The sequence below is a fragment of the Pyxicephalus adspersus genome, chromosome 4 (genome assembly GCF_032062135.1).
Source record: "Pyxicephalus adspersus chromosome 4, UCB_Pads_2.0, whole genome shotgun sequence".
In the NCBI taxonomy this organism is placed as follows: Eukaryota; Metazoa; Chordata; class Amphibia; order Anura; family Pyxicephalidae; genus Pyxicephalus; species Pyxicephalus adspersus.
In genome coordinates this window covers 115,598,753-115,614,954 of record NC_092861.1, presented here as the reverse complement: position 1 = coordinate 115,614,954, position 16,202 = coordinate 115,598,753, and the positions used below count along the sequence as shown (strand labels likewise).

The window sequence follows — 16,202 nt, the reverse complement described above, 5'->3', positions numbered from 1 at the left end:
TGTACTGTTAAACACAGGTTATCACTTATTTTAAAATAATGCAACAGCAGGTTAATCAATTTGTATCAGTGGAAACATTGGGCCTGATTTAATAAATCTCTTTAAGATTGGAAAAGATAGACTATTATGAGAAAACCTAGGTGATCCAGCAACCCGGTACTGATCTAGTCCAGGATGCTGTTTTATTGATGAACAAAAACAGTTAGTTGGCTACCTGTTAGTAACAGATGAGAAATAATTGTTTCCTATTTATTACAATAAATTCCTTTCTTCTTTTACACAATAAATAATTTTTATGTTTCACTGATCACTAATTAAAAAAAAAAAAACTTTTTGTAGTCCACTAACACCTCACATAGGCCTATTGTTTTCTCTATGTAATACTTATCTAATTGGGGATTGGCCAAACCACATCCTATATATACTAGGGTTCTCCCCAAATCCCATCCAGTCGTCAGAAGCTCATCCCCATCATTTAGTCTACTTCAGTTTTAAAATATGTCTGCCGATTTTTTAGATCTCTGAAAGAAACAAAGGGAGAGCTCATTCAGTGTGTACAGCATTATCAGACAGGACACAAGACCAAGGAGGAAACAGAAAAAGGTGCCCTAGGTGCTGTAGTAGGAGGGGTCACAAAAAGTACAAAACCTGCAACCTAAGGCTACGTACACAGGTGCAATAATTGTCATTGGAAACGAACGATTGACGACCAATCGCCGATAATCTTTAACAAAAACGTGCACAGCAACTGACAAACCACGCCACCGAAAGAGGAAAGTCGCTGGAAATGAACGACTTTCCCAACGGATCTGATTGTGTGACGATTGTTCGCAATCTATTGTGTTTACGGTCGTTCAGTGATCGTGGATGGTTCTGCAGTATACTTTCCCTAGTACACGTCACTTCCTGCATCGTTCAAATGATCTTATCTAGTGTGCGTACAATATTGGTGGAATATAGTTGAACGTATTGTTACAGCATGTACAGAATTGTGCACTATACGGTCGTTCAAAATTATCGTGCATAATCGTTGATCGGTCGTCAATGCAACAACAATTATTGCATGTGTGTATGGAGCCTAAATTCCACATTCCACATTCCAACCTATGGTGCCATTATATTTAGGGCTGGTGCTTTGTTGACCAGGCCATTTCCCCTGTACTTCTGCTTACTCAGTCCTATTTATTTAAACCGGGTACACATGCAATAATTGTTTTTGGGAAGGATCGTTCACAATCCTTTCCAACGACTTGGACGTGTGTACGTAGCTTAACAGTTTAAGTTTATCACACTGTACCCTCTAATCTTTAAAAAGATTTTGAGCAGGGATCCTTGACTAGTAATCCCAGCTGCATAAAACTTTGCTTACTACCAACACTGCCTGGGATTTTTCTGTAATTCTAAAATTTAGTATTAAACTTTTCAGCAGTATTTTATTAATGGTCAAGTGACTGCAAATTCCATTCTACGCATAGAGTAATTGTCCGGTAGGTGTGTAAAGGGTAATGGGTGATGTTACCAACAAGAAGTTATGTTATACTGCTTTGGCCAGCAATTCCATATCAAAAGAAGGGACGGATGACAGGATGTGTTGTGTTGATGTAATTGTTCTGCAGATCTTATACTGAGCTTCATATGCACAGTGCAATGTACTTTCTGCAAAGGATTGCAAGCAAGCAGGTAAATTTTTTTTTTTACAGAAGAGACTCAGCATTCTGGGTTTGGGATCTTCGGCCATCTTAACAAAACACGCATACACATGCGAGTTCATTCTTTCTTAAACAGAGGTATGCTGAGATGTCTATGCGTAGCTCTTACCTGATCCCTTCCTTAACATCCCACCACTGCCATTTTCCTCTTTGATGTGATCCTACATGTGCTGTTTCCAGGGAGACCCCTGGGGCCCACACTGGCTAAAGGAAAGCCAGAGGTTTGGAGAAGAATGAACCAGAGGAATGGCAATTTGCAGGGGTGTAGTGGGGTGAGCATGGGAGGGAAAGCTGTGCCCTCACTTTTTTGGGGAATGGGCACATGTGCCCACTCCTATTTTTCAAATAATTCTTTGGTGATCCGTCTGCCACCCCACATTTCTTTCCCTTTGAGTGACACGTAGGCAAGGGGTGTTTACATAGCACTGTGCCCCCTTTTTTTACAACTACATTCCTGACAATGATGGGCATGCTCGGTCGCCATGGATAATATCGCGCCCCCCCCCCCTTTTTTTTTTTTACGACTACACCCCTGGCAATGTGGCTGCAAAGTTGGGTCAGAGGCAGAGGGATTGCTAGCTATGGACATATGATTTCCCCCGCCCACTTGTAAGAGAGGAACCCTATTACTATGTAGGCCCCATATTGAAGCAGCCCATAGTGCTAGGGAGTTGACATTTAGAGTGAATGTAGCCACAGGTGTCCCCTGCAAATATTCAACATTCTTTTGTCATGACAACACACAGATTCAGTTCCAAGCCATGGACAACATCATACTATCCTATTAACCAGCATAATCAAGAGGAGTAAACTAAGGCAGACTCTTTATTTTGTATTTAATTTCAATGTGTTTATTGAATTGAAGAAGTGCATTATGGGAATTGTAGTTCAGAAGGAAATTTGAACATGACGCCCCTGGGAGACCCCAGTCACGAAGCGCAGTGACGTAAAGCCGCGCAGAGCCTTCTGGGGATTGTAGTCCTTCCGGTTCAGGTCAGGCAGGGCGGTGACGACGCAGGCATTTCGTAGTCGTAAATCCTGCTGCTCCCATGCCGCTTTTCTTCCCGCCTCCAGTGGGCGGACTCGTGTGGTGTTCGCAGCCGTTGCCTGTGTAGGTGTGTTGTGGAGCTCAGTCGCCTGCAGGAGGCGGAGGGAGGCGGAGAACAGCGGGATATCGGAGCCTGTCACCCTGGGAAGTAAGCTGCGCTCCTCGCCTTGTAGTGTGACGTGGGACACCGGCTTGGCTGGCAGGGGCGGCCTAGGCTTCTCCTCCTACTCAGCCGGTCTCGGTGTGCTTCTCCGACCACAATGGCCTGGCATAGAGCGGTCAGTGTGCGGCGGAGCGGATAGTGTGTGTTCGTGGTGTGGGGATGGCGGGGATTGTGGCAGGGATTGTGCGGGGATTCCCCCTTTGTGTAGGGTGAGAGAGGGGTGTACATACTTATAATCCTCCTGTGTGCAGCCACCATGAGAGACACACTTATTTCTGTCTGGATCATCCCGGGGCTGATCATTGACTCACCCAAGCAAAGCATCCTCTGATCTGGACACTTCCCTTACTACTCCATGTTTGTATTGTATAGAAGAATCCTGAGGCTACACAAATCCCAAACAATCTGCCATAAATCACATTCCAGAATCCTGATCATCATAGATGCCAAGTGCAAGGCTTTAATTCTGCCTACCATAGACCCCACACCATCACTTCCTCTGATATACAATGATTTTAAAGTTCTCCTATGGTTTTTCTGCCATCAAGTCACTCCTGTGGCTGCTCATTTCCCATGGATTCAGTAGATATGTTCAAAGTTTCTTTGCTTGGTATAGGCCACTTGTGCAGCCATCATTTCCATTGCAGAATCCTTAGAGCAGTCACTCTCATTCAGAAGTATGGAACCTTCATTTTCCTCCAGAGATTACTGAAGTTCTTTAGGAAGTAAACTCAAAAAGGCCAAAACAAAAATCCAGCAGAGCAGTCGATTCATCTGGAGGTGTCTTCTATCAGGTTCCGGGTCGTCCCAGGCGTGAGAATGGGTGACAAAGTTAGGGAAAAACAACTTGCTGATCTCGCTGTACATGTGAGATTGGCTTTTTTTCCCCCCCTTTTGATGAAAGGGCTCCTGTGCATGCCTGTGGTGCTCAGACATGTGCAGAAGGAGCTGCCAAGAGCCTCCCAGGATGCGTGACGTAGGTATCCCTGGAGGCTTTGCGCTCCCATTCATTATCGATCGCCTAGGTGATCAAGAATTAGGGGGTGGTGCTGCACCCCTTTTAAAAACAAAAAACAAGGGTGTTGCACTTCCAAAAACAAACAGAATTTTTACTTAACATAAAAGGGTTGTCTACCCTTTTATGTTAAGTGAAAATTCTGAGTTTAGGTACACTTTAAATGTTATCTGATTGACCTCTTACCATTTGCTGCCTGCAGAGATCTAGTTCCTATGCCATTTGTCACAGCCATCACCAAGATTGTCTGACCTCCACTGGACAGCTGCGTACACACCTGCAATTTACGTAGCTGTAATGTGATCATGACAAAAAGTGACCAATAAATGAAAGTTCCTTACATTTTATGGAATCTTTTTGTTCAACCCACTGAATTAAAGCTGAAAGTCCGCAGTTCAACTGCATCTGAGTTGTATCCTTTAAAATAATTGTGGTAATGTACTGAACCTAAATTAGAAAAAAAGTTGTCTCTGTCCGAATAATTATGGACCTAATGGATCCTAAAGCGTCCTGATGGATTGGACGGACATGTCAGATTCTTGTCCAAAAGGAGCACCGCTGTTCATGTCTGGTGAGAATCTTCTGACGTGTACACAGCCTAATTCATCATTATTCCCAAAGAAGTAATTTTGGCAGAGGTTTCCTGAGACCTGAAAACTATTCCACAGGCAAAAAGTTTGGAAAGGGCAACTGTAAAACATTAAACATTCCAAGTTGCGAAAAGACAGGAATAGATCTCCACTAATGAACCCATATGTGTCTGTAGTTTGCCTTTTATCTGAATATAATTTTCCTTTCTTTTCCTTAAAATGTAAAGTTCAATGTTTTTATTTTGTTTCTTTCTTCTGTAGGACAGACAATGCATGGTGGTGTTCCTGGTAACTCATGTCTCCATCCCTTAGAAGAAGCCAGGCTGAATAGTTTAAAATTCCCAACATATCTTGAACAGAATTCTGTGCATCGTTGTTGATGCCACTGACAGACAATCTTTTGGGTTCTTCACGTTTTTCTGCAAGATACAAAGAATTGGTGAAGGGATATGAACCATTGTAATCTTCAGTGCTCAAGTCGGATGTTCTTTTCAAGCTGGACTGTTTCTGTTTCCTCCAGTATGTAATAACTTGGTTCTTCATTGGTCGTTAAGGAAGGGAGAGGATTATGGTGTAACAGGAAGCAACCTAAATAGAAACTTTTTTTTGTTCTTCTTTCTGATCTCATGGGAAAGGTGGTTTTGCTGTAGTTTCAAGTTTTCTTTGCTATAAATACTTTTCTGCTCTCTGTTGCCTTTCATTCTGGAATACAAGATGGGATATTTTTTTTTTATGTGAATTATTTACGGAGTCAGACATTTCCCTGCAGCGAAGTATGTGGGAACAAACAAGGATGAAAAGATTTGCTCCGTGTTTGCGCTGTTATATTTAATTAAATTTTTTTTTTTTTTTTTTTGCAGTAAGGCTTTAGTCCTTTATGTTTGAGTCACAAACATATTGTGGTGATGGTGAAAGAATATTGGAAACAGTTTGGTATCTTCTGGGATCTTTGGCGAACAGCAAGTGTCCGTTGGCTACTACGAGGAGAAAAAAAACTTGCCTTTGCACCGCTCATATGAAAGCGGCTGTGAACAAATATTGTCGGCGAATTCAAAGCAACGGGCTGGGAACGGCGTTGTATCTTAAGCCCCAGAAGCTGGATTTCTTTCCTACGTAATTTGCGTGGATTAAAATACAAAAGATATTTTCAGTCCCAAAGGGCCTAACTACGTTTATTGTTACAAGAAAGTAAAATTATAAGTTATGTATTCCTAGTAATTCATATTTTGGCTTATTTGTTACAAGAGCTTTGTTTACGTACAAACTGCTTGATTTTGGGATTGCCTTTACCTGGTTTGTATGCCTTTGTTACTGGCCAGGATCGCACACGTTTGTAGTCTTGGGCATTTTTTTGATACCGATGACTCCAGGAGGTGGGCCCATGAAAGAGTGCGGATACAGTGAAATTAACACTAGCGGAAGCTCACCCATGGAATCTTCTCATAAAAAGAAGAAAACGGCTGTAAAGCGAAAATGGGAGGTTTTTCCAGGGAGGAACAAGTTCTACTGCAATGGAAGGATTATGATGGCCAGACAAACTGGAGTCTTCTACCTCACTATGATCCTAATTATGGTCACAAGTGGACTCTTCTTTGCCTTTGAGTAAGTTTTTTTTTTTTTTGTGTGTGTTTTGTTTTATTATTGAATTTTTGGTTTTACAATGTGCTTCCTGTTGAAATACTGATTAATCTCACTCTTGTTCTGAAGAAAACTGTTGCATGCTTCATTTTTGGAAGAATGTGGTAATTGTAAAGCAGGTGTCACTTTTACATTCCATTTGTGATTAGATTTTAGGCTTGCCAGTGGAAAAAAAAACATCTAGAAAAGATAGACTGAAAATGGAATAAGATGCACCTTAGTGGCGAGGATTGGCATATATTTTACTACCCACAGTCCTTTTGTTTACTCATATATACATGCAGACTTATTATTTCAGTGAGTCACACTTCTATTACCTCCTTGTATACACTGTTCTGTGCTGTGTATGATGCTTATTTTCTACATAACGTAATTGTGTTACTCTTAAAGGAAGAAGACAGAATTTAGCTTCAAGCTGCTGCTACTTTACAGGTTTTTTTTTTGTTTGCCTCTGTCATATGGTTTAGGATTTTTTGTGTTTTTTTTAAACTTGCCATCAGAATTGTCATTCTTGATCATCTTCAGAAATGCTAAAAAATGTTTCTGATATTTGTGGTTTCATTACCTTCTGAGCCACTGACCTGGAACAAGTAAACAGATGAGGAGGGATGGAGTGAAGCCAGAAAACCTTATCTGCTTTCTTGTTCAAGACTAGTGATGCAGACTGTATTGGAGCCATAACATTAGTATGACAGCTAGACATCCAGCACCTATTTGGAGGTCTACCAAAGAAACCTTCATACTTCTGACTGTTTTTTTGTTGGACTTCTGCTGTTGGAGTGTGCTTCATGCATATGCATTATGATGATGATGGGTATTATAAAAAAAAAAGATCCATATGTTAATAGCAAACCCTTTCTGTTGCATGTATGTTCAGGTAATATGTCAAAAAAATCACCTAAGACATCCTAGAGTTTCTATTTACACCTCCAGGCATCCCCATTTAATGTACAGCGCTGCGTAATATGTTGGCGCTATATAAATCCTGTTTAATAATAATAAAATAATATTAATGTACTGCCTTCATGTCCTCACAGTAAACTCTAATCCTCCACATGGTTCTAGGCCTGAACTTTTATGTAAAGTGAGTCAGAAGGTTAAAGACAAGTTTGCCTATACTGATTTACTCATTGTAAACCATACCTCTCAGTAACTTACCTTTGTTGCATTGAAGGATGTAGTGAAAATGAACAGCTCTTGACATGGGAGCAGCTGAGTTCCGCTTGCTTCTATCCTAGACCTCTGTGGTGGATTATTGAGGTTTGCTGGCAGGTTTTAGGAGTCCATGTTTGGGGAAAAACTCCTAAATATGCATACTTTTCCCAAGTTCTGGGGAGCTCCGATCCCGCAGGAAGTCTCACTTGTACTGTTCTGTAGAATCATTTTTTTAGACATAGGAAAGGCTTAGAAGGAAGATTACTTGACTATTTTTATTATTGTTTTTTTTTTCTTCCAAGCCAACCCTAATTTGATGTAAAGATTTTAAGGCTCCTCTAAAGGACAACATTGGGTATTTAAATTTGCAAATTTTAGGCTTGGCATATTTGGTATCTATTGACTTGATATAGTCTCCTCCTATATTTTACAAAATAATGGCTTTTCAGAATGGGATTTAGGCAAATGTAAAATGTTTTGGTAGTTTAACACATGAAAGTGTTAAGCCTAAATAAACACAAAACTGAACATCTCTAATGTCAGGTTAAGTGAACACAAATTGTATATACAAAGTGGGACAGCTGTGCTTGCACACCACACTACATCTCTACATAAAAAAATTACCATTTTACCCACAATACTTCTATATGTGTAGTACCCCCTATATTTTAGCATAAGCCCTGGAGTTTGGTTGGTTGTTGTCTTTGGTTCTACTTTCCTGGCTTCACCATGGATCTGTATGAAGCAGAAGCAATAGTTGGGTAATATAAAGCCAATAATAATAATTCATGTAAAAGCAGTGGACTTGCTGGAGACCTGGCATCATTACTGACGTTCACTTAGGACATACATAGATGAGCCTTTGTTTATTTAAAATGAGCTTGCATTCTTTTACAGACATATGAGAATGCAAAAGAGCTTTAAGTAGGTCATTTGCAGGTCAAATGCATCTGGTAAGTTCTCAGTCATCTCAGAAGTTTGTCAAACAAATGCTAATGACGCAGGCCTTTATTGTGACATAGTAGTACTGTTTTTCAATTCCAGTAGCTGATTTTAAAGATTCATTGTTTGGGAAAGTTCTGAAACAGAAGGCTTACAGTGATCCTTATGACCACAGCAGAAATACAGTATATATCTCAGTCACATGTACCGCTGGCGGTCATGTACTCTTACAGACTTATTCATTAAAGAAAAACAAAGAGTGATCGACAGATTGTAGTAACCAATGTTTGTGCTATTGATCTGACTATGTTAATATAAAATCTCCTTGGAATATAATATGCTAAAAAAAAAGAACATTCCTGTTCCTAATATTGATTCACCTTTTGTTCTAAATGTATTCATTGACATTAAGTGACCACTTTCAGATGCCAGCAACGTTGAGACCCTTGATTAGTGTGTATTAGCAGCTAGGCATTGCTTTCCACATAAGACAATGGTAAGGAAATCCCTCCCTAACAGTTTGCCTTGAAACTGACCTCCACCCACTCTTTATGTAAATAGCCAGAAGTCATAGAAAAATGTTATTTTTTTATGGCTTGTATTTTGGGTTTCATTGTTTGTTTTCCCCACAAAGAAAAAATTTTATATATATGAAAGTTGGGTTGCAAGTACCTGACCAACCGTCACGGCAAACAACCACGAGAGGTGAACAAATATATCGTGTAGGGTGCGTGTTTCAGTGGGTCTCTACATGATTCTCCCATTGGGCCCAAATCTGATTAAATTTGTCTAACCCATTGTTACTCTTGCTGTCAATTGTTCCATAAGGTGGACATCCTAATACTGCAATCAAGGTGGATAAGTGGGAGGGGTGGTCGATTTCCAAAGGACTATTTCTTTACGGGTAGCTAGCATCTGGATCCTCTGTACTGTGGGCCACCAATGACAAATCCTCTTTAGGAGGTATAAGTCTATTCGGTCTGTGAAAATATGTAATGGCTAGTGATGATGTAGCCATCCCAGGATGCAGCAAGAAGGCACTGTATACATGAGCAATGCCAATAAATCTTGAAAGTGGATGATATTATTTTCTGTATTTTACAGATAGAATTGGAGAATGAGTATTGATGCTCTTAAAATGTTTCTCTAGTATTAGAGATAATGCTGATAGGGTATAGGTCTGCTTTAATCAGTAAAGGGATGCAAAAAACAATAGTGACATGCAAAGTGCAGGAGCCTGAAGAGCATTCTAGTGTGTGTCCATTTATTAAAGATCCAGAAAATATTGGGTGCTTCAGATCTGCAAGAATATTCCTCATAAGGGCCATCAGCCTGCCTTCTGCTGTTCACATTGACATGCATACTTTAGGTGTACATCCTGTAATGTCTGATGCTGTCAAGGAATGTAAGGAAACATTTCAGCATTGTTTGGCAATATTCAGCCACCATACATTCTCTAGGATTGTGTAGAACCTACTTGCAATATCTGTGTAATAAAGCCCGTCTATAACTTTTAGTAAATGTAAGCTATACTTGATCTTTTGAATAAATGTGCTAAATTTATATATTTTCTGAAATTAAGTGGAACTACTATTCTCTCATTTCATCCAAGAGTTCAGTGACTAAATAATGTTGTGGATTTTTGTTTTCAAAGTTGCCCAGATTAATGGCATCTCGTGACTCTAAATATAGCCGTGTGATCTATCCAAACAACTACTGCATAGTTACCAGTCATAACTGAATACTCCATGTGTCATGGCTAGAATAATTAGGATTAAGTTCCCTACATTAAAAATTAGGACTTGTTGTCATGATTCTTAAACATTTTGGGGTCTATTTTTAAAGTTGTGAATCTGACATTCCTTGGTGGAAAATCAATTTCTGCTATTGCAACACATGGACCTTGAAGATTCTCCACCAGGGAATGTTTCAGAGAATGTCAAATTCACTGCTTCAGAAATAGACTCCTTATTGTTAAGACATTTGTAAAGCACTGCATAAAGCCTTTTCTATGGTTAATTGTTTTTTTTTTTCAAAAAAATTTAGTTTTAAAGAGGGGGAGATGCATTTTTAACTGGTTTGTGGTGGCTTAGTATATATTTTGAAATTTGTTTCCATTTTGTGATTTACACATTACAGCTACTAAACACCAAAAACAGAGTAAAAAAAAAAAGCAACCCTGCCCAACCTAAATACAAAAAAAACAAAAGAAAAATAAATCATATGAAAATTAGCTGAAAAGGAAGACAGAAAAAAGACTGGGGTTTTTAGTAGCTATACTTCAAAATATGTTTAATATAAATACTTATGTTCCATATGAAAAGGTAATACAATATTGTACAATGATAAAATAATGAACACATATTATTGGCTCTTCTGTGCAAAAACACAGAGAAAAACGCCAGGTTTGCTATACAAAGGCCACCTGACTGGATATTATTTGTGGAAATAATTGTCTCAATTTCGACGCGTTTCACCCACTGGGCTTCCTCAGGGAACATGTAGTGACCTATTCAAAAAAAAATATGGTGGTTCATTAGTAGTGTTCAGGCATTCCTTAAGATATGAATTAATTTCAAAGTTAAGATGTTTGGGTGGCTGCAAGGTTAACTAAGGCTGTCAGATCAGAGCAACGATGAGCGTAAGTAAGGCTGTTCGTTTTCAAACCCCAGTCTTTTTTTTGATATATTACCTCACGGTAGGCAAACAATACACTGATTGAGCAATAGGAGTTACGCATTTTCCTTTCTTATTTTTGTGCAACAGATTAGGTATGAATGGTACAGAAAACAGAAAAACACAAATTGATCAAAACAAAATAGAGGTATAGGTGGTAATATATAAAGCAATTCAGTATTCACCTTTCTCTGTGACCTGGTGACTATTGATGATTATTGCTGGAACATGTGGGATGTGTAAATATTACACAAATGCATCTGTTTCGGTGGCCTCCAAAAGTATAGGGAATCTCGTCTCCCCCTCCGGATTGTAGAGATTTCATCTTGCTTCTCTTATTTGTGGGATGAGAAATTAAGGAAAATCTCCAAAAATGAATTTGGACGCTAAAAGAAAAACCTAACCTTTTAACCTTTCCTTAATCTTTCCAAAGCGATCAATCTAAGAAAAGCAGCTTTGTGATATACCATCTAATATCAAAGGCAGTATTGTGAAGATTAGGTGAAAGCTGGGATTCCATTAGAGTGTGTATCTCGTAGGAATATAAACAAAGGTCCAGCTACATCAATGTATATGCTGATTGTCCCAAACATAACCGCCTCCTTTGTACTGTGTAGCTCCACCGTGTGTTGTCAATACAGCTCAGGCCCATCTAGATATGTTCTTTGTGAAAGTTCTTGCTCCATGGTCCTGTTCAGATTTTTGGGTGCACATTGAGGGTCAATAAAATTATTCTGTGGCTATGCCCTGTACACATCAGGTTACAATGCACTGTGTCTTCTGTCAATTCTCACATGGCCAGCAATTTGTATTACAGTTGCTCCCATGTAACCCTAGTACATTAGGAGCCTTGGGTGCCCATGGTGCTTTGGCGGGTCCAGCCGTGCTGTTCTAGAGAAGCTCTGATCCTGTCTTCTAGCCATAACCATTTACCTATTGTCTGCGATGCCGAGATCTATACACTAGCCTAACCTTTTTTTTTTTTTCCTACTTAAAACAAATCAACTTAAAGAACTTACTGTTCAGTTGCTGACTAATGCATCCAACCCCATGACAGGTGTCGGTGACGAGATAATTAATGTTCACTTTACCTGTCAGGCACATTAGGTACCTGCATGCATATCCTGCAAAGGTTAGCAAGTTAGCCCTGATAGCACAGAGGAAGTATTAAAAAAAAAAAACTAACAAGACAGCATGAATGCATAGTCTGGATTTGTTGTATAATGTTGGGGGCTTATTACCATATTTTAAATGCTAATAAATGTGAGCAGTAATAAGTAACATGAACATATTATACAGCGCTGTACATTAAATTGAGGTTACGAATGACAGATACAGACTGTGACACAGGAGGAAGAGAAGACCCTACCCAACAGAGCTTACAATCTGGAATTGATGGGGCGACAGATGGGCGACACTGAGGCAGGAATAACGCAGCAGAAGGCACATCACATGTCCGTTTCTGCAGTAAGGACCTACCTGATGCTAAATTTAAAATGTAGAATTTTAATTCCACTTTAAATTAGTCATGGACTCTTGCATTTGATTTTATTAACAATAAATTAATTTAAACATTCTTTAGAAAATTCTGTGTTACAGGCATGTGGGTTAGGAGAACTGGCTATTCAGAATTGTGTGCTATGCAATCTCTTCAGTAAGTGTGGACAGGAGGGGTATGGAGTAGTAGTTGGTGGTAGTTGCTGATTTTTATTGGATTGGATCAGCAGGCAACTAGCATTTCCAGAAGAAAATATGAACAAATAACAGGCCCCACGTCCTTCCAGTACACATTTTTTCTCCTTCCCAGTTCCCATCTCTCCTACCCTCCCCTTGCATTTCTGTCTTCAAAGTGCAATAGACTTCCTATATTCTGTAAGCTGTTTCTAATTTGTTCATGATGGTCCAGAGTATAATTCTCTGCAGTTGAATTTGTTCAAAGGAAACATACCAGGCCACCCACTTTTAAGGCAAAATGACTCTTGCAGATGCTGAGTGCATTTTATTTGGTATTATCTCCGCTCCTGTAATAAATGGTTCATAAGAGAATACAAGTGCGGTTATACAAATCGCATACTGATACGGATGTACACAACTACACTTAACAATAGATAAAAGCTTCTGTTTTGTTTCCATGGAAACTTATTGAATTGGTTTTTAGCATGTCAGCTATTCCTGGGGCTTCACTTGTGGTTTTTTTTTATTTTTTATTTTTTTGGAAATGTCAGCCTAATCCCTAGACAATGTTCCTCTGCATCTGCGTCAGGGCCCCATTACAGGCAGTGTCACAAAGTGAATGTATGCCCCAACTGGTTCCCAGGAGGACAGTTGTAGATTTGTTTGAACAGCTAAGTGGTGAATCTTTCTAAGCTGCAGCCTTTTCTTTCTTTGTCTTTTAATTGTCTATCTTGCATATTATTTCAGCTGTTTTTATTGTAGTAATGTTATGTATAATCTAGAGGTGTGCACAGCGATGGAGACAGACCTGGCAGATTGGACACCTGGAGGTGTAATAACAAAACATGGTGTTGGCTCTGCCCAGCTATCTGTTGGTAAAATGTAAAATATTGAATTTTGCCCATTCTTATCTCCACATCAGTCGGATTAAAAGTGTTTACACACACATGACAATATAGTCACCTGAGAAGAAGAGTTGTGCTCATTTTGAAGTACAGCCGTCCCCCAATGTCCTTCAATTAATCCTGGCAGGTGAATGAACTGTGCTGGGCTAATAGCTGTACTTTCTTATGGAGGAGAGAGCAGTGGCGTCTCTCACTCATTCTCTCCTCTCCATGGAACATGTTCATTTATCTGTCACTGGAAGTGACCATGAAAGATTGTTTCTAACTGAAATCTGACATCAGTACAAGGTTTAAATTGGAAGAAAATTTCCACTTTAAAATTTTGGTATCAGTTGAGTCCCTAATGCAGAAAGAGACAAGTATATAAAAATGCAAGTTTATAACCCTGAATATTGCTATAATGCAAGAATCATAACACATATACAACAAACAGTCCCTTGTTCACACCACATGTGCTAGAGATTGTTACACTGCCTGGAATACCCTGATACACAGGGACATATTAAATATTGTATAGCAATCAATATCTGACATTTTCACTAAATGCAGTGCAGCATGTCACTATAACACATCACTACACACAAAGCAGGGCCATCATCCCTGGACTACTGCACAAATGGCACAGTGTTATAAAAACTGCATGGCAGCTGCTTGCACTGTAGTGTGAAAGCAGCCATAGTGAACAGAGACACACGGGTAACCCTTATTACCTTTAAAACCTGACAGTTGAATATGCTAGTAGTATAAAATAAAATTACAAGACACAAAAGTAGGTATTTAAATTCATTTTTTAACCCTGTCACTTCCAATGCACATCAGCTTTAAAATGTTTTTCTTCTGGTGTAATTATGGTGTAAATTCTTCCAAACATAAAAAGAGCAGTTGATAGCTAAAATGGCATTGATTCTTCAAGTAGCCAGTGTGGAGCATAGGTCATACTTTTTGATAGTAAGCTAACAATATACCTCAAACTAAGCATATCAGTTTAGATTAATTTGTTTTTTTAAAACGAAAATTGCAGCTGGTAAGTTTATTTTATTGCAAGAGAGACCTAAAATCTCTTATGTAATAAATGGCCAGATAATATATTACAAAAAGTGTTTTAATTTTGTTTTTTAGTTTCTGTAGTTCGCTGACTTGTGTTTGCAGTAATGAAATGCTTGGCATATATATGTCATGGTTTGGTCAGTATAAAACAAATACCGCAGCATTTATTAAAAAAATAAAGGAGTAATAGGCATCATAAACTAAGAAGTTGAAGGTTTTATGTAGTGACTCTGGGCCTCCTCTTGTCTGCTATGGAGAATTGGTAATAATTGTGGGTGAGCTATTGTCTGAACAGCAGAATATGTAAATGACAAATATTACTTCTATTGAGATTTTATTATCACAAAACCATTATCCTAATATCTAAATTATTACCTCTTTCAAAGCATCTTCCAACAATATTTGGCTTCAGTCATGCATAATTACTGTATGGATTATGTCTGATTATACTTGGTACTTTAAAGAACGTCTTTGAAATCCGAGTCCCTATATATGTTTCCTTGAAGCAGATCTTTTTTGTTTCCTTGCCTGAGGCACATAATAATGAATAGTAAGTTCTACTGCACATTAATTCACTGACTTTAAACTTTGTTCATGTTATCTTTAAAAAATAAGAATTTTTTTTATCAGAGTTGGATTCCAAAGGTAATCTCTGTAGTCTACTCTACTCTGCAATGTGTATATTTTCATAATCTTGTGTCTTTTCAAGTACATGACCATGTAAATTGTATTTTCTATAAAATGCTTTATGGCAAAAGCTGTGCATGTTTTTCAGATTTTCATTGTCATTATTAGAAAATCAACATAAGGAACCTTTTTATAGTTTCATTTATTGAATGTGAATGCAGACTACAGTTTCAGCAGACTAAATGTCATCCAGATAGGGTTTAGATCTGCTTTAAAAGCATAACTTCATTTGCCCCTATAAATACGGTTACCTGTTTGCCCCCAAAGTGCATCGAACATCTAAATTGGCTCCCTGCTTGGAGATCTGTTATTGGTTTTATTCCCCTTAAAAGCAGGTGGTAACAATAGTGATGCCATTATAAAAAAGTGGTAAACAGGAGGTGGGGGTTCTCTAATAGCATAGGATATTGGCGCGCTATGGCCGTGATATTGACTAGTAGAATCCTAATCACTGGCCAAAACGAAGCTCCCCTGCCAGTGTGCTTCTTTGGGTGGATTGGGTGGACAGGAGACTACTTCGCTGTTGTTTACAATTGCTTACTTATTATCCTTATGTGGACATACTAGGTAAGTTGTTCAATTTAGTTTTTTGATGTTGCGGGAGGAGGCAATAAACTCCTACTTCTGTGCCTCATAAGTACATTTTTTTTTTTTTTTTTTAAGTCTAACTACAAAAAAACCTAAAGCCTACCCTTACTCTTGGGCTAACCACACACTATAAATTCTTCTGATGTCATCCCCTGTAATGTAGTATCTTGACTTTGTAGGGACTGGCAGTTAATGTAAGTAAATGTCCCCTTGACCTGAACAAACATTGCAGAGTTAACCCCACTGCATGGATAGATTTAATTTATTCCTAGAGTTTAGTTTTAAGTTATCAACTTTTTGGGGTTCCAGATTGTATGTTTGATAATGCTTTTTATTTTTTTGTTTTATCTTCTGACTTTGTAACT

General features: G+C 38.7%; 1 protein-coding gene across 6 annotated transcripts in view; it reads left to right on the top strand.

Annotated features, from left to right (window-relative positions):
* The first annotated feature begins 2,753 nt into the window (after positions 1-2,753).
* The window catches only part of ZDHHC14 (zDHHC palmitoyltransferase 14), a 53,482-nt gene continuing 40,033 nt past the window's right edge, over positions 2,754-16,202 (top strand). For 3 of the 6 annotated variants that reach the window (XM_072409378.1, XM_072409377.1, XM_072409372.1), the window contains exons 1-2: positions 2,754-2,905; positions 4,787-6,127. In XM_072409378.1, coding sequence (XP_072265479.1) covers positions 5,886-6,127 — 242 coding nt within the window. In that variant the 5' untranslated portion in view covers positions 2,754-2,905; positions 4,787-5,885. The other 3 variants (XM_072409375.1, XM_072409376.1, XM_072409374.1) reach the window with 3 other exon arrangements.